The sequence below is a fragment of the Indicator indicator genome, chromosome 13, assembly GCF_027791375.1.
Source record: "Indicator indicator isolate 239-I01 chromosome 13, UM_Iind_1.1, whole genome shotgun sequence".
Lineage (NCBI taxonomy): Eukaryota > Metazoa > Chordata > Aves > Piciformes > Indicatoridae > Indicator > Indicator indicator.
The window spans coordinates 13,903,265-13,928,151 of NC_072022.1; the positions used below are offsets into that span (position 1 = coordinate 13,903,265).

General features: G+C 47.7%; 2 protein-coding genes across 2 annotated transcripts; one reads left to right on the plus strand and one right to left on the minus strand.

Annotated features, from left to right (window-relative positions):
- Window positions 1–16,429: 16,429 nt before the first annotated feature.
- SLC35G2 (solute carrier family 35 member G2) lies at window positions 16,430–18,423 on the plus strand. Its single transcript, XM_054386047.1, has 2 exons — window positions 16,430–16,470; window positions 17,169–18,423. The coding sequence occupies exon 2, from the start codon at window positions 17,191–17,193 to the stop codon at window positions 18,421–18,423; it is 1,233 nt and encodes a 410-aa protein (XP_054242022.1). The 5' UTR covers window positions 16,430–16,470; window positions 17,169–17,190.
- Window positions 18,424–19,551: 1,128 nt separating this feature from the next.
- On the minus strand, window positions 19,552–24,628 carry SCLY (selenocysteine lyase). The gene is made up of 12 exons (XM_054385993.1): window positions 24,579–24,628; window positions 24,392–24,504; window positions 24,196–24,296; window positions 23,890–24,046; window positions 23,408–23,556; window positions 23,162–23,326; window positions 22,705–22,811; window positions 22,324–22,360; window positions 21,863–21,946; window positions 21,607–21,709; window positions 21,353–21,428; window positions 19,552–20,720 (listed from the first exon to the last, which is right to left on the minus strand). Exons 1-12 carry the CDS (start codon window positions 24,626–24,628, stop codon window positions 20,561–20,563), a joined length of 1,302 nt encoding a protein of 433 aa, XP_054241968.1. The 3' UTR covers window positions 19,552–20,560.
- Between the last annotated feature and the right edge of the window lie 259 nt (window positions 24,629–24,887).

Below are 24,887 nucleotides of genomic sequence, written 5' to 3' on the forward strand. Positions count from 1 at the left end.
TTTTAGGATTAAAAAAAAAATCCCAGCAGCTCAAGTCCCTAACTGCCTGAACTTACAGCTGAGAAAAAAAGTATGAACAAAGCCCTTCTCTGTATGTTAAAGTTTTTGTCTTTGTGCTGCAAAAAAGGAAAGTCTGGCAAAAGAATGACATTCAGGCAATTTCTAACCTTCTACCAATATGTCCTTTCCTTTCTTCAGCACAGCTTTTTGCCTTCTCAACTTAAACCTCCATTTCAGAGAACTCTGCCAGTAACATCAGGTACCAGCATTTGCAGGAAGAACAGAACAGCTCTTAAAGTAACCTGAGACATATTCTTCTGCATCACCTCTGAAAGAGTCCAACATGCAATAAACATTAGCAACAGAATGGCCAAGGGTGAAAAGGGCTGTTTTGTTTTGTTTTTTAAATATACATATAAACCAAGATACTTCAAAGAAAAGCAGGGAGCTGCACGAGCTACAGTCAATCCTGTACCAGTTGCCACCAGCATGTGCTGGGAGCAATCTGCTTCGTTCACCTGTCACCTCATTTGGTCAAAAGGAAGCTCACCATGAAATTACTGCTTCTAGCAAGCTGCCACAGTCAATGTTTCATGTTCTTCAACACATATTTGTTCCATCATAGCTTAGTTCGATGCACTTCTCCATTTGGCACTCACCCCCACCAGCACTGGCAAACCTGCACACATCAGGTGTCACACTCAGGATTCAAACAGGATAAATGCATTTAATGGCACTTGGTAACATTTTGCAAGGGTGCTTCTTGCCCATTTACCAGTCCTGTAGGTGAAGAGATCAGAACTGGAGAACTACAAATCAGAGCAAACTGTCCCACACGCTGAATGCTTTTTGTGATTACTGTCATGCTATCCTTTGACATAGCTTGAATGCAAATACGACTTACAAAGGAGCAATGTGTGTACATGACTTAAGGTCAAGGAAGTTGGTTGAGGAAAAGACAACACAGCATCCAACTGCCAAAAATTTATGGGCAAGTAAGATTAGGTTAAGTGTTAAGTTTCTTCTTAGCTGTGTACTTCACAACAAAATTAACTACATCAGTGACACACGGCAGCAATACCTCAGAATTTACTATAGAAAGTACTAGTGGCATACCCTGGCCTGGAGAGAGACGTCTATCCAAGTTCTGCATGAATGTCATGGATAATACTGGTGAACAAAAACAACTAGCACTGCTCATATATAAAGTCCTGACAGTATCTAAGGAAAAAAAAATCTGCAAGTTTTGGAAAGGATACACTTTCAGGTTTTAGCAGTTTTGTAACAATGCATTTGCCTAGAGAAAACAAAACACCTAGGAAATAGCAATAGCAGCTACAACAGACATTTCCTCTCCCTGATACCCAAATGTAACCCTCTTTTCCTTGACTCTTACTCTTTACAGATGATTTCATCTTTTCCCTCACAACTTCCTACCTGGACACCAAGAAACTCTAAATCAACAAACAATAATGGGAAATCAGAAAAGTAAGGCATTCCAACAGGAAAGGTTTGGTTTACCAGCTTTAGTGGCTACGACATTAGCAAACATTTCAATTCAAAGACAAGAAATTAACAATTCCACAGGCACCTCAGACAGGCATTAAGAATTCACAAAGCCAGAAATCCCTCCTTTCACTCCATAGACAGGTGCTCTATAGTTACACACAAACAGGAACAGCAGTGTGTAAAAACTTCCTCCTGCAAAGCAAAGAACAAGCAACTTCTCAGGGTTTCTTTTGGGGAAAACACAAAACCACAACGGTTTGATACGGAATATACTAAAAAGAAGGTGAGAAGTGGAGCATTTCATTTCCATTCAGTTTCTGACAGTGCTAACACCATAGGTTATATCTGAAATTCAACTAACTTCATTGCCTGTGCTCTCCCACTCACTTGTAACAGCACAGCTGAATGAGGAAATCTTCAAGCCATGGAACAGGCTGTAGAGAACAGTCTCCCTTCTTCTGCTCCACTCTGAAGATTCCATTTGTCACACTCCAGCTTTGAGGATATTTGACCGGACTCAATCACAAGTTCTCACTGACATCCAACCTACCATCACCTCTTCCATCTCAGCAAAAGGACAGCACTGCCAGAATTCAGACTGAACATCTTTAATGGAATAGTACAATATTCCACAGGTCTCTTCAGGTTCTGGATGCCACGCACATCTCTTCCTCTTCAGGTACAATAGCATAATAATTAGTATTCAAAATTTCCCTACAACATTTTGAAACAATGAAATTTCTGCCCCACTCTATCACTTCAGCAAACTGTTGCAAATGGAGCTTACAGAAACAAAACATTAGAAAATACAAAAAGCCACCCATGTGACCAAGGAAGGCAAAAGTATGCACAAGCCCACACAAATTACAGAGATGAGAAAGGACACATCAGATTTGGTTTATGAAATACAAGTAGAACAATCAGCTAGCCCTAAAACAGAAAAATCCTCAAATGGCTGAAGAAAAACATTGGAAGTGTGGAATAGAAAGGAGATAAAAGAAAAAACAAACCACAATCTGTAACTACAAGGACAGAGTACCCAAAATGTCACAATCTTTCAGAGAAGTCCTTCAAAAGGCTTGGTAGCAATCCCTACCATTTCCATTCTCTGTCTCCACTCACGCTTTCACTCCCAGACAATTATGACAGAATACAAACCGTACAGATCACTGAGCACAGTTCAGAGGTAGTCAAAGGAAGGCAGACACTTAAAACTTCACTCTGCAAGCAAGGATAATCTCTACAGTGGTGACTTGCACTCCCTGTACTCTATTAATTGTTTTACAACATTACTGCAACCATATTGCTTGGGGGGGGGGCTTTTATCAACTAGTACCAAACAGAAAGAGGCCTACACAACTGTATTGTCTACACATCCTTCTCTCTATCCTTTTCTCCAATTCCTGCTATCAATAATTTTCAGTCCCTAGGCCAATTTCCAAAGAACTCAGGAAAAAGGGGGATCCCAAAATATCTAAGTTCCTCTACATTTTTAAAAATATTAACTTCTAAGAAGAGATTCATTCTCTCCCAGTGTCATAGTAAAGTAAGGGCACAGGAAAACCAAAATTCTTATACACCAAACAAGCCATGTATATCAAAAGTCTTCAAATGTTTGAGCACATGTAAAAATTGTGTTTACTCTCTCACCTAAAACAACTTTATGACGCTACAGTCTAGTAAGGCTGACTTAGCAGAAACAATTCTAGACGATACAGCAGGAAACAAAAGGAGCTAAGACAGCATTTAAACAGGAAATCAGCTCTACTTTTGTACAAGAAAGTCAAGTCCCACAAACCCACCAGAGTTTTCAAGAAGATCTCCCCTACCCACACACTGACAGACTCCACTTGATTAAGCCTGTTCTAATTTTCAAGAGACATTTAACCAGATTCTTCACAAGAGGCTCTCTGAGAAATGAAGCTGCCATGGCAATAAAAGGCCTTGCAGGTACATTATATGGTTAAAAGGGAGGAAACAAAGAACACAAATGGTCATTTTTGACAATAGAGTAAGGCCACCAGTGCAGTCCCACAGGAATGGGCTGGAGCCCAAATTGTTTGAGATACTCTTCCATCTGGAGAAGGAGGTGAATGCTAACAATTTGCTGACAACACCAAGTTATTCATGGTAAGGCAGACAAGACCAGCTGCAAAGAATCGAAGAATGAACACAGGCTACAGACAGCAAAGCCGGCAGAGGGAATTCAGTAAGTTTCCCACAGGAATCCCAACATCACACAGAGTGATGAGCTCCACACTGAGCACTGCCACCCAGGGCAAGCATACACAGCAGAGTCCGTTTGCCTTTCCCACCTGAAAAAGTAAAGACTTCCATCTCCAGAATCGCTCTCAACAAAAACATCACCATTGACCTTGCATCACCTCTCTTAACACATTACTCCATTGGCCTGATTGAATTAATTCACCTGGCAGAAAAATACCCTTCCGAAGGAGATGGGTTTTGCCAGATACTGAATTTCACTAGTTGAAGGAGAAGTCATGCCATCATCATCACTAGCACAAAGGAAAGGCAAGAACTGTGCAGCTGTGGAGAAAGATCTGCCTCTCAGCTGTGGCAGGCTGGCAGATCAGCTCAACTCTCTTGTGCAATTCCACTGGCAGGAACAAGCTCTTGTCAGCCTACTGAACAGATCAAAGAAAATAGTAACATAAACCCAGTATATTTATCACTCATTTCAGATGGAAATTTTTTTTCCAGAAAGAAAATTTATTTTCCAACTACAAACACCTTGGTATCTTCCTGATTCTTGGGGATTCTAATCCTAAAAAGGAGAAAGAAACCTTCAAGTTGGGGAGAGCAGATTCCCAGCTTGTCATTTGATTTTTTCTTTCAAAAAACTCCACCATGTTATGTTCTAGCACATAAAAAAATGCATCCAAGATTAATTGTTTTGATTTTTATTATTTTATTGTAGAAAAATATTTGACATTTAGAAACAATTCTGACACATAAGGTCTATTCTTATGTAATTCTACAAAGAAATTTCTTTTCCTATGAGCTGAACAATCTGTCAACACTGTTTTCATTCAGCTAGCCAGCCAATATAATACAAGTCTGCTAAACAGAGAGTTACAGAATATAGACTGATTAGATTTATTTACAGAATAAACAGCATGTATTACGCTGAAATCCTACACAGCAAGGAACAGAGCCGTCTCGATGTTGCCTCTTACTGCTTTCTAGTAAACCATTACTTCAGGGAGCCACCTGAAACAACTTGCCTTTCACTTGAGGCACAGGATAGGTTTATGAATTCCACCTCTTGCTCTTAATTCTGCAATAAATGATTAATAACTGTGTAACTGGAAGTCAGAATACACTCCCACACCAGCTCTTGTGTCTAACAATGCTGGCAACTGTGGCTGAGAGGCCTGTCCCATCAAACAATGTCATTCAACCAGTGCCTTTTTTGCAAGTAGACTGAAACTATAAATCCACCCTGGGCAGAGGGTAAGCTTTTGGCAGCTCTCGGCTAGCCAACACTCTCTATCTTTGGGTACAAAGAGAGCAGCACGTATCCAAGTCAGATACCTGAAGGGATGAACAACCTTGTATTTGCATCGTTTGTATCAAATGTGGAATTACTCCTATTTATAAATGGGAATTTTCTTCTAAAATAAGATTGTGTGATATGAAAACAGAGTTACCAAATCTATCAAGTGATACTGATTCAAAAGAGGATACACGTGATACAGTTTGGGCTCAGTAAACTGTAATCTATTGTCCAAGGCAGCCTATCTCAAGCATACTGTTATTACTAAAAAGCATTTTCCAAAATACTAAAATGCCTGCAGAGATGCAAATGAGGAAATGTTGGAGAACTATCAAAACTAGGCAGTGAAAGTCCCCAAGTTACTCAGTATTCTCTCACAAATGATATGCACAAGTTGTCAAGTGGTGAAATCATTACCTACAACCAGATGTTTAAGAGTAAATCACAGAAATTAGAAACTAGATACAAAATGAGAACCAAGATGATTCCTTCTGCAGCTCCTTCCCTTCAGTTCTTTCAGCTGAAGGTGGCATCTATCTTAAAAAAAAAAAAATTAGTGTGGATCTTCCCTAAACAGCACTTGGTTTTGGAAGCATATTTTCAGGCTGAGGGTCTTCCTAACATTCTTTCAACCCCTTATTTTCTCAAGGAACAAAGAAATAGGTCTCTGTATTCTGATTACATATTCAACACCCAAACCAACAAAGTTAAATCAGTTTAGAAAAGCGAAATATGGCTAAAAATAAGGCATCTCTCTACATGTCCTGGATAGGAACAACAAAATAATTATCTGCTGATGAACTCAAACTTTGCAGGATTTCCCTTTCTATTCCGAGAAAACCAGCTCTACGTCTTGCTACTTTAGCCAAACGAGCAAACACAGTGGCAGTGCAAGCAAGAGACAGCAATCTACAATGGGAGTTGCAGAGCTCCATGTGATAAATTTAAGTGACTACAAGCAACCCCTCAAAACTTTAAAGAAGCATGAAGTACTTCACAGATTTTGATTGGCATTTCAAGTCCTGAAGCCAGTACATCAAATTTAGACAAGGCACATCCTTATCTTGGCACCTTCTACATTTGACTCCAAGCATCAGAAGCCACAACCTCACCAGATCACCTGGGGAGAGTCAGATCTTGAACCACCCAGTCAACAGCCCTGCATCCACATTTAGTCTTTCACATTCTTGCACAACTTAAGTGGACAAGATGATAGGTTCACAGCTTTCATTATGTCCTGTGTTAACTACAGAATGAGCACTTTCATATTTTCAACAGGTCCTCTGAGTCTTTTGTGCATTTCACCAGGAAACAATTTGCAAATTTTACAATAAAGACATGTTCTTACCACAGCAAAAGGAAATCATCACACTTAAACATTTTTCTCCCACTTCATCCTTACATTGCTATGAGCTCACCTGCCTACTGAAACCATGTTTAAAATACCAATACTTAGCCACCTTGTAGCGGAGGACGCCTTTGCAATAAGTGAAAGAACAGAAAAAATCCAAAGTCACTACACCAAACTTGAGGTATCTGTTCCTCTTTAGGGAAGGGTTCTTTGAATCAAAAAAATATTCACTCATTGAGTTTCTGAACATCAAGTAATTTTGTCAATGCATCCAAACAGTTAATGTTCATAAACTTTCCCAACTATCAAAAGGTGCACTGCAGTTTCACTAGAGGTCGCATTAAAGTCACAATACGAAGGGCAGGACAGAGACAGTCACTAAAAAGTTTGGAGAACCCGATCACAAAACATCAGCATTTCAGCTGCCCTCACAACTTCTGGCACAGCATATCTTGTGTGGACATTTGGCCATAAAAAGTGTCTCTTACAGTGAGGTTATCAGTTTTGGTATGTTTGTAAACCATTAGGAACCACCAGACACCAAAATCTGTCATCTGCCATGCGGTCCAGTCCTTAACCGAACATGTAAAACCAGCTCTGTTTGACCAGCTCCAGAAAAGTACCATTTTCCACTACCCCCTCCAACTGCTACAAGTGTGGACATTTGCAATAGCAAACAAATATTTAAACTGAACACTCTGCATTGAACAGCAAGTAAACCCTACATCCTCTCAGATTAGTCACAACCGTGGAGTTAGCCCCTCCACTCCTGCTCACCAGGAAATCCTGTTGCGTCAAGGGTTGGCTTACCACTTGAAAAACCTCTGCACCCGCTACATGCACTTTCTTGGCCTATCCACCATAAATAAATCATGGTTGAATAACAAAATAGACAAAGAATAAACTGGCCTCTAGTTCCACAAAGAAAAAACTTCCCATAGTCAGGACACATTTTGACAGACAACCTATATTCTGCCTCATGCTCCAGTGGTTTCTTCATGGATTAATGAATTATACTGCAGTAATGCTCATTGAATCACTTTGCTGTCTACAGATGAACAACGAAATAAAATCTCACTAGACACAGCAAAACTGCTTTGGATCTCGAAAAATCTGGACTAACCTTTCTTCCACAGCACTCCATCACTAGAGTAATAAGATGGAAAAGTTAACCAAGTCACTAAACGTCTGGCTCTAGACACTAACGTCATCCATCACACCAAACACAAAACACAATTCAAGAACAGCCGAATTAGTTAGTGTGATCTGGAGAAAACTTTTCTTTCCTCAAAAACTTAATAAACACTACTCTTAGACTAACACTACAGAGCTTCATGTACCACAACATCATGCTGAAACACAATTGTAATGACCAATACCTACAAAGCATCCCAATTTAGTTTAATGAAACTCACACTGTCTTACCAAAGTTTTTTGACACCAACATTGATAGTCACATCCCTTTAAGTTGCGCTGTGGATATTACTGCTGCTTCCTTTCTCCCAAATCATGCTTTAACCCAACCACAGCTCACACCTCTCACTCCACTCTAGGAACATCCTGAAAGCCTAGTGTGGCTTCCCAGTGTAGGCTAGTCACCAGTACCCATTACAGAAGCCCTCCCCCCTGCTAGGCCAAGTTCTTGCTGTTTTGCTGTCCAACGGCTCAGGACTCCTAGATGGGCGTCTCTGCTACTACCCATCTCCCAGCACTGGTCGCAGGTCATTGCTTACACTGGGCTTCCCCCCGGAGCCAGGTTCTTAGCTCCAGCACCACTACGCGGGTCCAACCTACCCATCAGAACCCTCGGGCTCAACACATTGCTTCTCCCACCCCCAAGGCCAGGAGAACTCCAGCGCGGCATGGCAGGGATCTGGCCTCTCGGGAAGCCCAGGACTGGCCTCTCGCCCTCAGGACAGGCCAGGCGGGGTGCCCGCCCCACTGCTATCCCCGCAAGAACATCTCGGTGATAAGCAACAGAAGCAGCGGAAAAAGGGGGTCCGCAGCTCCAAGACTGCAGCCCACATCCACCCCCAGACCGTGCCCCTCAACGCCGCCTGTCCCTCCCTGGACGCCAGCCAGACGCCGACGGCGCTCAGGGGGCCTGGACGCTCTCGCTGCCCTCCCAAGGGCCGGACCCAGGTCGAGCCGGGTCAAGCCGAACCGGGCTGCCCACCAGCTCCCGCAACTTTCCCTCCCCGCGGCCACGGCACCAACTCCGCTGCTGGCCGGGAGCCGCCGCCGTGCCCCGCACAGCGGAAGCGCCACCCCCGCTCCGCCCGAGCATCCCCCACCGCCACCGCCGCTGCCCGGATCACCACCCCCGCCCTCGCGGCCCTGGGCCGCGCAGCGGGAGCGCCGCCGCCGCCGCCCGGAGCGGGGCGCAGGCCCGGCAGCGGGAGAGGCCGCCGAGCTCGGCCCGGCGCCCCCGGCAGCCCCGGCGGGGACAATGAGATGGCGGCGAAGAGCGCCGCGCCCGGGGGACCCGTTGCTCCGGCAGGAGCCGCCCCGCCCCGCGCCGCCTCCTCTTCCCTCCCCTCCCCTTCTCCTCTCTCCTCGCACGGGCAGCGCCCGCTCCCGGCCCGGCCGCCGCGGTAGACCGAGCGAGCGAGCGAACAAGCAAGCGGCCCCGGCCCGCTGCCCCCGCCCCTCGCGCCTCCATCTTGGATCGGCGCCTCAGCGCCCTCCCTCCCTCGCGCCCCGCTCACCTCAGGCCGAGCCGCCGCCTGGGGTGAGGGGGGGCCGAGCCGGCACCCCAGGAGCCTGCGGAGCGGCTGGCGTGCGGGGTCCGGGCGGGCGCGGGCCGGGGCCGGGGCGGCGGCGGCGGCGGCGGCGCTGGCGGGGGCCGCGCTCACCGGAGCCGCAATCCTAAACCGCCATCTGGCGGCATTTCCGACCCGCCAATGGCGCAGCCGCCGCCGCCCGCCGGACACACAGCGCCCCCTGGCGCCCGTCGGCCGCCACTGCTCGTCTGCCGCACCCGCTGCACGGGAAAGGCGGGAGAAAGCGAAGAGGAGGAACAGGGGGGACAGTGGCGCGGGCTAAAACAACCCCACCCCGGCACGCGGGCACTGCAAACGTCTTTCGCGCGAAAACGCCGCGCATGCGCCGCGCTGCAGCCGTTGACTGACCGCGGAGCGGAAGACGGCCGGGAGCGCTGCCGGGCGGGGCGGGACATCGCCAGGGCGACAGGAAACCGGCGGGGGCGGGAGGGTGAAAAGACGGGCGTTGAGACTGGTGTCTGTCGCGACACAACATGGGAGGAGCAGACGCAGCTGGCCTGGGAGGGGCGGGCGTTCGCCACTCGAAGAGGCGGTCCCCCACTCGGAGGGGCGGTCCCCCACTCGGAGGGGCGGTCCCCCACTAGAAGAGGCGGTCCCCCACTCGGAGGGGCGGTCCCCCACTCGGAGGGGCGGTCCCCCACTCGAAGAGGCGGTCCCCCACTCGGAGGGGCGGTCCCCCACTCGGAGGGGCGGTCCCCCACTCGGAGGGGCGGTCCCCCACTCGGAGGGGCGGTCCCCCACTCGGAGGGGCGGTCCCCGGCTGGGTTAAGGCGTCTGGGGCGCGGCCCCGGGGCGGTGCTGGAGCGTTCAGTCCTCGCGGCGCCAGTAGCGGTTTTGGAGTGCCCGCTACCGCCCTCTACCCGTGCGTCTGGTGCTGCGTCCGTCACTTCGGCGGCTCATCTGGGTTGGGATCGTGGCGATGCGACCCGTGGGCTTAGGGGTCCGACATACTCCCGCCTTGGGAGAGGCGAGGAGCAGTCGCTGAAGGTGTGGCGGTTGGAGGCGGCGGAGTCGGGCGGGTGTTTCGGCACCGGTAAGTGTTTCGGAGGGGGAGCTGGGGGCGAGGGAAGGAGTCCAGGCAGCGACAGCATCAGCGGTCCCTCGTCCGCCTCCTCCCAGCCGACAGGCCCCACTTGCCTCGGCCACCGCGGGGGCGTGCGGCTCCCGTGAGGCCGTTTTAGGCATTAGGGAATCCGCTGTCTGCGCTCTCATGGAGAGGCCCCGTTTCTCCTGCTCCGTTATCCTCTCTTAGGCGGTGCAAACGGGATAGTTGCTGTCGCGACTTGTGCCATCTTCCACGTCAGACTCCCCCGAGCCTCCTTGTCTCCTGTTTTTCACCTGTCTGTCCCTCCTCGGAGAACCCTCATCCTTCTGCCTCGCCAGGTGGTTTGCACTTCACAAGATCAAAAGCAGCAGCGTTAAATCGGTCCCGACCTGGCACCTGCTCTGGGGAACACGAACATTGTGCCTTCCTGTGCTCTGCTCCAGCCAGACCCCTGTGATATACCGCTCAAGGCCTTTCTTATGATACCAGTGTTTACATGTGCTGTAGACTTATGTTTAAATGTTGCTGCATTCTTCATTCTTCCCCCATGCCTGGAGTTGCTCTCTGAAGGGGTTTCTTTGGATGAGGGGTTTTGGAATGGGAAGTTTGCAGGTGAAGTGGCTCTTCTTCCAAAATGATCTCATGCAAGTATTGCTGCAAGCTGCAGCAGGGGTAGTTGCAGCAGCCAACAGACACAACCACAGGAATTAATTAAGAGTGTTATTTCATGAAACCAGCTGCAATAGAGCAAGAAGACAGGTTCTTGAGAACACAGGAAGGTAAAGGTGTCACCTCTAATCCCACTGAAATCCCATGTAGCAACTTTAGCAAGCTGGCACAAACGCTGGTTGGGTTTCAGGGAGCAAAATATCAGGAAGGTGCTGACAATTCATGGGATTTCAGTGTGGGTTTGTATTTGTGTACTCTGAAGAGTGGACTCTCTGCCCTCAGCACCACTGCTGGTTGTGACGTGAGTCAGTTGGAGACACTGGACATGGGTTTGTTGTTTTTTGTGTAATGTTTGTTCTTATGCTTAAGTACTAAATATGCCTTTTGTGTAATTCCTCTTTCATTTTCTTAGATACTTTCATTATTCATTAAATATTAATAACGATGTGAGTTTTGTTAGTGTCTCTATCAGTGATCTGGATGGAGGGCATTGAGGTACCCTCAGTAAGTTTGCAGATGACAGTAAGCTGGGAGGAAGTGTTATCTGCTTAAGGGTAGGAAGGCTTTACAGAGGCAGCTGGACAGGCTGGATCGATGGGCTGAGATCAATGGTATGAGGTTTAACAAGGCCAAATGTTGGGTCCTGCATTTGGGTCACAGGAATCCCATGAGTGCTCCAGGTTTGGGGCAGAGTGGCTGGAAAGTTGCCAGGCTGAGAAAGACATGAAAGTGCTGGCTGACAGATGGCTGAACGTGATCTAACATGTGCCCAGGCAGCCAAGAAGGCAAACAGCATCCTGGCCTGTGTCTGGAACATCATGACCAGCAGCACCCAGGAAAATGATTGTGCCCTGTACTCAGCACTGATGAGGTCACGCCTTGAGTACTGGGTTCAGTTTTGGGCCCCTCACTACAAGAAAGACATTGAAGTTCTGGAGCAGGTCCAGAAAAGGGCAACAAAGTTGGTGAAGGGTCTGGAGAACAGGTTATGTGAGGAGCAAGCAGAGGGAGCTGGAGTTGTTTAGTCTGGAGAAAAGGAGGTTGAGAGGAGACCTTCCACTCCACAACTCCCTGAAAGGAGATTGTAGTGAGGTGGGTGTTGGTCTCATTTCCCTGGTGACAAGTGATAGGACCAGAGGAAGAAATGGTCTCAAGTTGTGCCAGGGGAGGTTTAGATTGGATATTAGGGAAAAATGCCTTTACTGAAAGAGTGGTTAAACATTGAAACAGGTTGTCCAAGGTAGTAGTGGAGTCACCATCCATGAAAGTGTTCAAAAACAACGTGGACCTGGCTATGTGGGACGTGGTTTAGTGGGCATGGTGCTGTTGGGCAGACAAGTTGGACTTGATGATCTCAAAGGTCTTTTCCAATCTTAATGATTCTATGATTCTGTTCTTTGCATATATTTTTAATAGAGTTGGTCAACATCATCAGACCGTCTTGCTAAACAAAATAACAAGTACTCTGATCTTTCGGCATGGACTTTAAGTAGTTTAAAAGCCAGGCAGTAATGCAGGCTCTCAGTGACATCTGCGGTGTCTCCTGTGCACCTTGTGTTGCCTTTTCCTCCCACTTGTTCCCATAGTGTTGCACTAGTCAGACCTCACCAGTGTAGTTGCCTAAACTACCAAGCACTAGAGGAATCTCCAGACAGGTTAAGGTGTGTTAATGGAGAGGGTACTGAAAAGGGACTTGAGGAGATTTTCCTGCACTTGGTAAGGAATCAAACAAAGAACCTGTGTGGTGAGGAGGCAGTGCCCTGTGCACAGAAGCACTTTGGTGAAGCTCCTGTAAATTCAGCTCCATGGGTTAGCAGGGATGGATGAGTCTTCCATACATATACTATTCAGGGAAAATTACCATCTAGAGACTGCTTATAGCCCTCTGGCGACCTCAGTCTAACCTGATCAGGATTCAGGGAAGAGGCCACAGAAGCAGCCCTGGCTCATCCCTGCAAGTCCTTGCCGTGCAGTACAGGGACAGCTGACTGCTCCTTCTTGCCTTCGGAAGGACTGCAACTGCTGTGTCTGCAAGTCTTTGATCATGTTTCAGTCGGCCGACTGATTTTGACTGGCAGAAGAGGAGAGGATTTTTCTATGAGTGTATGGAAAGTTGGTGGTTAGAATCAGCAGTCACACCTCAAAGCCTTAACTCCTTCTGGCACGGCAAGAACATGGAGAGCTCAGTCTGCCACCCCCAAATAGTCAGATGGGGTGTAATTGCTTATTTCTGCCTTGTGAGTTAGCGTGTGTGCAGTAACTGGGGTGGAGGGGGGAGGTGTTTGGGGTTTTTTCTCTAAAAAGATTTCTGCTAGCGCTTTGTGACGTTTATTGAATTGTGATTATTCACCCATCTGAAAGCAATGCCCACACTTCAGCAGTCAGTGATTTCCATGACTGGTAGTTTAAATGGGTGTCCCAGGTTGCTGTTTGAATTTGGGATATTTGTTCTGTGGTATAACAAGAGAATTTTGCTTAATCTTCAGCCTTGTATTAAATGTTATTCAAAGTGAAATTACATTTTTCATTAAAAATGCAAATAAACCATTTTATGGTTCCAGATATTAAGTTTTCTTGTGATCCCTAAAAAAGGCACAATTAGAAAGAGAAGCATCAAGTTCTCTGTGCAGGCTGTGCTGACTTCTGTTTATTTTAAATTTGTGTCTGGGACAAATGTCATGGATTTGGGAGATGCACTACTCTCAGTCTTCGTTGCAATTCTGGATGGTTAAGAAAAGCAGGTTCACCAAAGAGTACAAATAAATGTACCGTGTGAGAGCTGACAGAAAACTTGTCATATACTCAATGTGTAGAGAATATTAAATACTAGATTAAGCACTCATGTTATTTTTTTGTTCTGTGTTACTTTCTTTTCCTCCCTTTCTCCTTTCTGATGTGTTTGCCCTTCCAACTATTAGTGCTGAAGGGTACAGGAGGGAATACAGCATCTGTATGTGACAGCCATTTTGAGCTACATGTTCATAATCTATTGTTTTCCTCCAGAGACATCTCCCAGTACACGACACAGGTCCAGTACTAAATTTGCAACTACATTTTGTCTCTTTTCTAGATCTTTTTCTGTGGGTTGTTTTTTGTGGGTTTTTTTGGGTGGGTTGGTTGTTTGTTTGTTTGTTTTGTAAGAAAATATAATCTAAACTCAGGAAGCAAGAAAGATGCCACAATGTGCTAATGGTCAAAAATTGATTGGCTTGGGTTTGTTTTTTATGAGCCAACAGTTGCAGCATGTACCCAGCTGTTTCTTAGTGAAATGATTGAGTTTATACAGCCTAAATCTACTGTCACTCTAATAGTAATGCCTGTCATGCACCTTTTCTCTTCTTTTCCTCACACTTAATAAATTATGTTGTGCCTTAAGTCAACCTTACTTTTTTTTAAGATGTGGGGACAGCAAGGCAGAATTGTGAACTGGTAACAGAATGAAAATGCTAGGTAAGAAAAGCTGTGCTTGTGAAAATCACTGCCTTCCTGGACTCATTCAGTTCATTTTACATTTGCATATTAAAAGAATCCAAAATTGGCAACCTTTCTGAAGAATAAGTGCAAGTAGCAGGTAGGATTTGGGATAGATTTCTGGATGGGTTGTTTGAACTGCCGCTTGCACAGCTGATACCAGCTCTTGTCCTCTATCACTTGCCTTGGCATTTCAGCTGTTTCTTCTCAAATTTCTTGCAGTATTTAAATTACTCCAATGGGCACTTTGAAGTACTGGATATTTTAGTGGTGTACTGGATATGCTTTGATTTTTCAGCCAAGCCTGCTGAAAATGAATTGGCAATACAAACTTGGGCAGGAGTGCCAGTACAAGGCCCCCTGCATAGGCAGGAGTATTTCTCCTCTGCAGACCCTCTGCTATAACACCTACCAGTCTCTGCTTCAGTGAGGTATAGGGCTGAGAGTATCATCTGCCAAAGCAAAAGTTATGTGGTGCCCCAGCATAACTCAGTCACTGGTACAGGTGCAAACTGGTTCTGCTGCCTTCCTCCAGAGCTGGGACTTGGTGCCTTGCCCCACTACTGTTCATAATGATCCCCACTACGGATTTGCTCTGCCTGCAAGAAGGCTACAGCTTAGCTTGGATGTAGCTGGTTTATTGAATAATAAACATTCAGCCCTCCAGGAAAAAGGAATGTTCCATTTGAATGTATTTTTTTTTTTTGCAGGAGACAGAGGCAATGCTTGGCTGTCACAGATTATGGATGGAGAAAATACAAAGGCTTCTGAACCAGGCCACAGTATTTTTACATTATTTCTGTGCAGAGCTATTGCACCCACTTTTACACTGCCTTTTGATATGCAGTCTTCCTGTTCATCCCTGTTGTCCACTTGGCTGTGGTCTTGCACTTTCATGGCCCTCCTGCTCTGGTGCGTTGGCACTCCCTGTGGACAAGGACTTCAGAGTTGTCCATACCCTGCTGACACCATAGAGGCCAAACTGCTGCTGCCTCAGCTCCTGGGGATGGGTGACTGGATTGGGAGGATGGGCCTTCCTAGACATCCTCTCCTCCAGTGCTGGTGAGGCAGGACAGCAGGCACAGGATGGTGAATTTTCCTGTTACTAAGCTGTAGGAACCTTAGGCTCACAACGCCACCACTTGTTTTTCGGATTAGTTCCATCAGTAGCTCTGAAAGGTAGCTAAAGAATGGTTTTGGCAAGATGACACCACTTTCTCCCCATTTAAAAAGTTTGGGTTTTCTGGTGGTGTTTTTTCGTTTTATTTTAGTTTTTTTCAGAATCACAGAATGTTAGGGCTTGCAAGGGACCTCTGGAGATCCTCTAGTCCAACCCCCTGATAAAGTGTTGTCCCAGAAATGGATTCTTTATCAAGTGTGTGAAGTACACACACAGAAATGAGATAACTAGTTTATTATTGAGTTTATATCATGAGCAAGCAGGCTAATGCCAAGAAGCTAGCACATCTTGTGAGATATAAGCCCAGTCTCATATACAAAATGGTAATAAAATAAGGCAGAAATTTGCCATTCCCTTATCTAGCTATCTTTTGGGACTGCCTGGAGCTTACCCAGATATGATACCAACTCCCACTCCCCACCCTTGGTTGTGAAATTCGGAACTTTTGTTAATCCTTTTTCTCTTGACAATACCTTTGGAATGTCCCAGGGATCATAGAATCTTTAAGGCTGGAAAAGACCTCCAAGATTAAGTCCAATCTTTATGGGTGGGATATTCACATTGTAATTCAAACCATTTTAGCAATCCTTATGTTATCTTCCTTTCTCATCTTCCTCCTTTTAAGCTTAGTGTCCCATTATTACCCCTTAAGTATCTCTGTCAACCTTCCAACCAAAGCAGGTTCACCTAGGTAATGATGCACCAGGGCTGCTGGATCCCAAGGAGCACGGCTTCAAAGGCATGCTGGTGCTTCTCCATTTCTCAGCTTTGAAAAAAATGCAGAATGTTTCATGCCTCCCTTGGGTGTTATTTCTGTGCTGAGGTGATTGTAACTTTTCCTATTTGAGAGCATCTACTCTTTCTGTTTAGGCATCTGGACAAACACATAGATGACTAAGAGGTGCTTTCCCCTTCTGGCTTGTGATTAAGTCTCTCAAGTCACAGGTAAGGTCTGCATGTGTTTGTTTGCTGAGGCGAAGAAAAGGCAGGGAAAGTCACATTTCTCCTGCTGCCACTCCCTTTGGAGGGATTTTTTTGCACAGATGGTGAAGGGCACTGCAAAAAACTAATCTCAATGACATCCCCATGCCTGAATTACACTGGTCTAGTGCTGTTACTTTGGGTCAGAATATTGCTCAAAAATATGTTGTTTATTCACAGGCTAACTTTGCTTGACTTGCTTAGGGGTACTCCCTATCTCCCTATATTGCTGTCAGTCTAGAAAGAAGGCAGTTGTCTCCTCCAGCCAAATTTCTTCTGTAATCTTTTAACATTAATGAGCAATAAGCAATAAGAATAATGCATAATTGCAGGGTATTTGCTGCCCAAAAATGTTAGAAAAGGAACTTTGTCACTGGACTAAGAATATAACTAGAATGCAATTTCTGTTCTATATGTAAAGAGAATATATGTCATTTGCAAAAACTAGTGACTAAAATGAAATTCCATGGCTGGCTTTTGAGGAGAACCAAATGCCTATCAAAGGTAACTCGCAAAGCAAAGCCAAGAATGATCTACAAGCACTTGGACCTGGTTGAAAAAAGTAGCTTGTAAACACTAAAAACATGTAAATACTGAAGATTTTCTTGGTATTCATTTAACAAAAATAACAGTGCTTCACCATTTATTTTTATTTTCTTAAGACCAGGATATTTCTCTGAAGAAATGGATACATCTTCCCAAAAATATTCAGTCAAAAAGCGAGTGAAAATTCATCCCAACACAGTAACAGTCAAATACACTTCTCATTATCCCCAACCAGGAGAAGAGGGATATCAGGATGCTAATGAAGATACTGGAGTATTTATGGACGACAATCCTAAGAAAAGACTACTGAGTGATGGGAAAAAGAGAGAAAGGACCTTTTTTGGTACAATAGACACCAAGCTTCAGCAAGCACAACTGCCAAAACCCAATGAGATTGGGCAATCCCAGCGTTTTCCTGAAGGAAATATATTGCAGACAAGGAAAACATGGGTAGTCCTCTTTGGATCTGCTGTGGCTCATGGATGTGTGGCTCTAATTACAAGGTTAGTTTCTGATCGTTCCAAAGTCCCATCCCTAGAGTTAATTTTCATCCGTTCAGTCTTACAGGTGCTGTCCATTACTGTTGTGTGTTATCACCATGAGCCTCCCTTTGGCCCCAAAGGCTACAGACTCCGGCTCTTCTTCTATGGGGTCTGCAATGTTATCTCTATTACCTGTGCTTATACCTCCTTCTCTATAGTCCCCCCCAGCAATGGGACCATTATGTGGAGGGCTACCACTACAGTATTCAGTGCCATTTTGGCTTTTTTACTCATAGATGAAGGAATGGCTTACATAGACATAATTACGGTAGTTGGCAGTGTGTTTGGCGTTTGTCTGGTCATGATCCCAAACATTGTTAAGGAGGGAAATTCTTTGCTGAACACCTGGAAGGAAGCTTTTGGGTATACCATGACTGTTATGGCAGGTTTGACCACTGCTCTTTCCATGATAGTCTATAGGTCAATCAAAGATAACATCAGCATGTGGACAGCACTATTCACCTTTAGTTGGACAGGAACAGTGTGGGGAGCATCCACCATGTTCTTGCTTCAAGAGCCAATTGTCCCACTGGATGGAGAAACATGGAGCTATCTCCTTGCCATCTGCCTGTGCTCCACAGCAGCCTTCTTGGGGGTCTACTATGCCCTGAGCAAGTTCCACCCTGCTTTGGTCAGCACTGTACAGCACCTGGAGATAGTCATTGCCATGGTGCTGCAGCTCATTGTATTGCGGATCTTCCCAGGTCCTTATGACCTTGTTGGGGGAGCAGTTATTTTGGCTAGTGTTTTCTTCCTTGCTTGTTATAAACTGTCCTGCAAGAATTTAGGACAAGATTATCAGGAGATTGTAGATTCTTCCATTAAATGAATTGCAGTTTTGCCATCAGATTCAGGCTGTGTGACTACCTGAAATTGAAGTATTCCAGCTCTGTGGTGTTCTAGAATAGCAGCCAGGTCCTCTCTACTGTTCAAGTTCACAGCTGATGTAGCAGTGTTGGGTATTTCCAGACCTCCATGACAGTGGATTCATTGTAGTGCATACAAGCCTTTTGTCACATGAGAAAAGAAAGGCTGTCGTTTCTCTCTGCACATAGGGTGCCTGAGCCAGAGCACATGCTGGCCCACAGAAGTGCAGGCCAGGTCACATGTCCTTCCTCACCTTCCCTGGAAAAGGCAATACAGAGACAGAGGGATTCACCAGTGACTCTCATTCCTGCCCCGTGTAGTAGCAGGAAAATGAAGAGTACAACCATTAAAACGTTCAACCAGTGTTCATATCCTCTGTAACACTTCTTGTACTTTGGCTGTAATATTCTAAATGAAGTGATGCTGGTATTTCTGTGGTGAAAACTTGCATTTCCTGTGTGCATAAAGCCTAAGTCAGTAAAGCTTTTTGTGCTTCATGGCTACATTTCTGCCTGAATCAATGCAAGGAGCCCAGACCTCCTACAGGGGAAAGAGTGCCCCAAAAACTGCATCTCCAGTTTGGCCACAGCTGGGAAAGAATGTTCCTCAAGGACTGTAATGTCCATGATAGACAAAAGATTTACTTCTGAAGCAGAGAAATAGGGAACCACCTCTTTCTAAAGGAGGTTTCAACTGTTATGCAAGAGAGGGGAAAAAACAAAACCAAACAAAACAAAGAAAGGGAAAAGATTGCACTTGAGATTGGGGCAGTAACACTGAACAGCATGGCAAGAACCCAGAGCCTTGAAGTCAGAGTGCTTTGGTCCTATCTCTGGTTACTAATTAGATTTACAAAACCCCCAGTGTTTTATGGTTCCAAATACTACTCCTAGCCCTGCTAATACATGGCTCGTAAATAGAAAGGCCCATGCCTAAGAATCTGTGTTCATGGCCTCCATGCCAGCCATGACCAGCTCCAACAGAATGTGCCTCTTGTGGAACACAATTCTTTTCTGACAGAAGATACATCACTGAGATTATCCCAAGCAGTTTTTTTTCTCCAGGCAAAATATATTTTACTTAGGAAAAATACACAGAAGCAGCAGTCACTTTTATTCCTATGAATACCCGGAGAGACCAGGTTCCACAACATCAGCCCAGCCACTGATGCTGCTGATCAATGAGACGGTTGTATCCTCCAGCATCATCGATGAGAGTGACTGCCTGGACCATGTAGGGATGACATGTTTCCTCAAGTGTTGGCACACAGGGCTGCCCCAACAATTCTGTTTCCTTTAGGAGCACATGGAGCTGGCAACAGGAGCCTTGGCCACTGTAAGGACAGGAGGAAGAACAGGTAGTGCAATGCAGCTCAGGGCCCTGGCATGGACAGAGCAGTTCCCCGTCTGGAATATTGCTGTGCTTCTATCAGCTCCTTGTCTTCCTCTTGGGCAGATGGTCTTCCCTCTGAGGGGTAAGACAGCAGGGAAGCTTCCTTGGTAGAAAACAACCAGGGAAAAAGGCTCCACTGTTTTGCTCTGGAGAAAGTTGAGCACCAAGACTTGATCATGCCAATATGCAGGCATGCACACAGATGGGTAGGTGCTGCTAAGCAGGTTGCACCTGACAACAAGCCTCCCAGAATGCCAGCACTATGCAGTGGGAATCAGAGAGTCCTCCCTCAGCAAGCTCTTGAGGAGCTGCCCCAGCCCAAAAGCAGCAAAGCCTCCTCCTGAGTACAGCTCCCTCTTGCCTCCAGCCCCTGTGCTACCGTCTCTGCTTGAGCCACACAAATTGCAGAGCTGTGTGCCAGTCCCACTGGGATCCCCAGGAGCGCAAGCTGGCTGAACAGAACTAAGAGCACGTTGCTGCTGAAATGTATGATCCTGCCTCCTTCTCATGTCACCACCAACCACCACTGCCCCAGTGCCCAATCCATGATCACAAACTGCAGAACAGGGACTTAGGGATCAGGCACAAAATGAATCCTGCCAAAACCTGAGCCCAAACTGACACAGACAGCCAGCACCCAGGGGTGAAGCAGAACCCAATCCCATCCCAAGGATCTGGGTGATGGCTGGGAAGCAATTCCTGAGGGTCTATGAAGCTTGATTATGGTCCAGCTGTGCCACAGCCTGGCTGAGGTCCTGCACAACCAGGTCCACATCTGCCCGGGTGGTGTCTCGCCCCACGCTCAGCCTCAAGGCATTCTGCGCCACATCATAGGGGATCCCACAGCTGAGCAGAATCGAGGAGGGCCTGAAACAGGTACAAGGGTGAGCAGGTTTATCTCGAAGGCTAAGGAAGCACATGCATTGCCAGAAACCTTCACTAAGAGAGTATACATCTAGGCATATATATATGTCTATATACTATGCATATAGTCTAGGCAACCCAGCCCACATTCCAAATGCACCTGCTTCTGCTAGGCTTGTTGCCCTGTGGTGGATATAGCTCTTCTCCTCCAAAGAGGAATCTTTCCTATGTCCCCATGAGTTTGCAGCTCTACAGGGCATTGCTCTAGACCTGGCCAAAAGCACTTGGTGTCTTCACACACCCGTGAAGGACCCTGCTGGAAACCTAAATTTTGGGTTTGAGTGGGTAAGCCAGGCACACATGGACATAAACTCTCTTCTGGCATCATCAGGCATAGAAGAAGCTCATCTGGATCACCAAAGCCAGGAGGAATAAAGTCCTTCCAAGCCATCAAGTTATCAAGTGTTCCAACTGTGTCTCCTTCACAGTCCTTCAGCTCCTCAGGAAAGCTCTGCACCCTCTTTGCTCCAGGTCATGCTGCCGATGGCCATCCACAGTCCCTTTCACTGTCTTATTTCCCTCCCCACCAACTTTTCTAAGAGGATGCCCTGGGCCCGGCGGAGCTGGCTGCTTACCGATCCCCTTTCTCAGAGTGGCAGGCAGCCCCAACGCTGGCAAGAAGTGTTCTGCAGTGGGACAGCACCCTTCGCCCTGCAGCACACACACAGATCTCCCAGTGCCTGGGCACTCTCCAAGGGCCACTGCCTGTCTTGTCTCCCTGCCCAAGCCACAGCCAAGCACCCGCCAGTCGCTAGCCACAGGGTGCTGTGTAGGGCAGGTGCTAGGCTCCATGGGCACCATCACAGGGCAGCGGTGGGGTAAGAGCTACCTTGAAGGCCTGGGCCCAAGATGGAGAAATTAGAGGTGTTACAGAGTCGCTTGGAGCCTGCAAAGTGACTGTTGAGGTGGATCCTCTGCTTCCCAAAGGAGGCCTGGAGAAATCAGAGGGCGGTGAACAACTCTGGGTTTGCGAGCAGCTCTGTGATGAGAAGGTAGCAGGGCCAGAGGAACAAACCCAGTCTGGTCCCAGGCCCTGCACTAAGACATCAGGAGGAGAGAGATAAACAGGAAGTGGGTCTGCTCACCTCCAGCCTGGCCTCCAGGTAATCCCGAATATCCCGCATATGAGCCTCATAGGCCTCCCAGTTCTTGCTCACTAACTCTGCAGCCTGAGAAAGAAAAATCCAGACAGGCTCTGTCAGTGACCCCCTGACACTTCCCTCCATGTGTGGCCCCTCATGGCATGTGAGTCGAGCCCAGGAACAGCCTCTGCAATCACCAGGTCCCCTCTGTACCCCAACAGCTTCTCAGTGCCTTGTGCCAAGTGAGCTGCATGACTGTCTAACTGCCCACTGGCAGGGCTGCACAGCCTGCAGCAAGTGCTTCAAAGCATCTCCTCTGACTGGCAGCACCAGTAGGTCACTTGTCCTTCCACACCTTGAATCTGTCCCTTCTAATGACGAGGAAGCAAAAGCAGCTGGCTCTGTGCTGACTCCAACAGGCAGCACCTCCAGGAACCACTCATCCATGACAATCATTGACTCACCTGGCCAAGGCCAGCAATCATCGCGGTGTTCTCAGTGCTGGAAGGCAAGAGAGAGCAGCAAGTTATTTCTCCAGTTCAGAAACTCAATCTTGAGGCACAGACATTCCCTGCCACAGGACCCCTCACTGCTGACAGGAGGTCTTGGGCACCACTTTGGGGTGCTCAGGAAGGTGGCAATTCCACCCTGTGCTTCCTCCTGCAGCAGAACTTTCATACCAGACTGCCACCATTCCCAAGCACACATGCATCTCCCTGCGCTGGGCTGCCTGCCCTAGGGCTGGCAGGTGACAAAGCTGCCAGCTCTGCTTGGACTAAATATCCATGTGTGGTTCAGCCACTAGTCTATGGCCCAGCTCTCTAGGCCACCGCCCAGCACCTTACCCTGGCCGGAAACTCCTCTCCTGTCCTCCTCCAAAGAGCATGGGGTGCAGCGGGGTTGTGGTGCCAGGGCCACGCACGTACAGTGCACCAATCCGTGGGCCATAGAACTGTGGAGAGTAAACAGCTGCAGTGACCCTGGGGACACTGCCAGATGTCCCTTTGCTGTACTCCTGCCCAAATCTGAGTGCCCTCCAGTGCTGACCCCCACCCTCTTGTCTCATAGGCTGCTGCAAAGCTTCTCCTGCCCTTGGCCTCCTTCTGCTCCCCATTCCAGACAGACTCCCCTGAGCCTTCTCACCCAGCTGAAGACTGTCTTCAGAGCACCACACAGCAGGAAAACTTTGGCCACTGATGAGGTATCAAGCTGCGGGGAGCACCCAAAGTCTCCCTGGCACCTCAAAAGAGATGTCTTAGTCTTAGGGTGAACAAAACACGGGCCAAGTGAGTGGGGCCATACCTTGTGTCCCACGATGGTGAGGTAGTCTACCCCCAGCTCCTGGACATCCACTTGCCCCTTGCCAATCATCTGTGCTGCATCTGTATGTACCAGGATCCTGGGCAGCCCCTCTGCCACCCTCTGCACATTGAGGGCACGGATGCGCTGACTCAGCTCCATGACAGGCTGGCAAAAGGGAAGAAGGTCTGTGTTCCAGGAACCTTTTTGCAAGGTGGTGTTTTGTGTGTCCCCAACACAGAGACTCACCATAATGACCCCCGTCTCATTATTAGCCAACATGATGGAAACTAGGCAGGTGGCTGGCCGAATGGCAGCAAGGACATCATCCACTTCAGCGCGCCCGCTTTGTGGGGACACAGCTACAAAGGTGGCTTCTACAAAGCAAGAAACAAGCTCTGAAGTTTCCTGGGAAGCCTGACAGCACCCAGGACTGCCTGTACCCTGCAGAGCCTGCAGGCAAGCTGTGCTGGCAGTAGGCACACAGTCAGAGAGCACCAGTGGCTCTTGTGGCCAGTGCTGAATGCCAGTGGAATAACACACAGCTTGAGGGAATGGGAGCACCATGTGAAGAATTGGTATTCGTTTTTGGCAGAAAGTGGAATATTAAGGCAAAAGCAAGTTCCTGTCCTTCTCTGCAAGAATCACCCACAGAGAAAAGTACCCCTTGCAAACCCCAGTCCTTAACCAGATGTCCTCAACCTGCCCCCTACAATACCTCCACCACTCACCTGCCAGGCTCTCCTTCACCAGTTGCTCCAGCAGAAGGCGGACAGAGTCATGCTCCACACTGGATGTCACGATGTGTGGCATCTTCTGGCTATCCCCTGGCCTGCTCTGGCTTTCATAGAAGTGCCTATGGGCAGTGTGGATCACCATGTTGTTTGCCTGAAAAAAGGCAGAGGGGAAAATTAATGTCCAGAGGGAGTACAGCACCCTTCATCCCCACCCTTCTCATTGCAGCTTGAGAGGAGGTAACGGCAGGAAATACAGAAAAGGGGGTCACTGCTCTGCAGTGAGATCTTAGCCACTCCCACCTCCGTGCCTCCTGAGGTAAAGATGATGTCTTCTGACCGGCCTCCCACCATCTTAGCCAGGCTCTCCCGGGCTCTACCAATGAGCTCCTTGGCATTCCTGCCTGCAGGATGAGACCCAGCAGCTCAGCCATGGGCTCCCACAGGGGTTGGCCCAACCACAGCAGGGTGCCAACGTGGCGGTTCCCCAGATGTCTACCTGCAGGGTGGGAGCTGCTAGGGTTGCCCCAGGCATGGTGCATGGCATCCCAAACGGCCTGGGCCACCTCAGGGGCCAAGGGGGTCGTGGCGTTGTGGTCCAGGTAGACTCTCCTGCGGGAGCAGGTGGTGGGTGAGGAGCCGCAGGGGGAAGGGGAGGACCAGGACAGGGTAGGTTGAAGCCTCACCCCTCTGGCACATTGCATTGTGCCTCTGCCAGCTCCGTTCCAGTGCCCATCGTTGCTCTGTCACCGTCCTGCTGCTGCCACCACTCTGGCACCACGGGGCAGAGACGTGTGGGAACTTACAGCAGGAACCAGGCAGCTGCCCTGCTTACCACACCGTCAGGACACCACCAATGGGCTTCCCCCTTCCTGTCCCACCACCACCAATGAGCTGCCTCCTGCCTGCCCCACTGCCACCATACCTACCAATGAGGTTCCTCTATGCTTCCCCCCACCCCACCTCCAAATCACGACACTGACCAATCAACCCCC

What these genes read in the sequence shown, in the direction of transcription:
- SCLY (XM_054385993.1), bottom strand. Translation starts at nt 24,628, where the DNA reads ATGGGCACTGGAACGGAGCTGGCAGAGGCACAATGCAATGTGCCAGAG. An exon ending in GAGAGGAGTTTCCGGCCAGG is followed by an intron (nt 22,361 to 22,704) that starts GTAAGGTGCTGG and finishes CTTGCCTTCCAG; the next exon opens with CACTGAGAACACCGCGATGA. An exon ending in CACTCTGAGAAAGGGGATCG is followed by an intron (nt 20,721 to 21,352) that starts GTAAGCAGCCAG and finishes TACCTGTTTCAG; the next exon opens with GCCCTCCTCGATTCTGCTCA.
- SLC35G2 (XM_054386047.1), top strand. Translation starts at nt 17,191, where the DNA reads ATGGATACATCTTCCCAAAAATATTCAGTCAAAAAGCGAGTGAAAATT.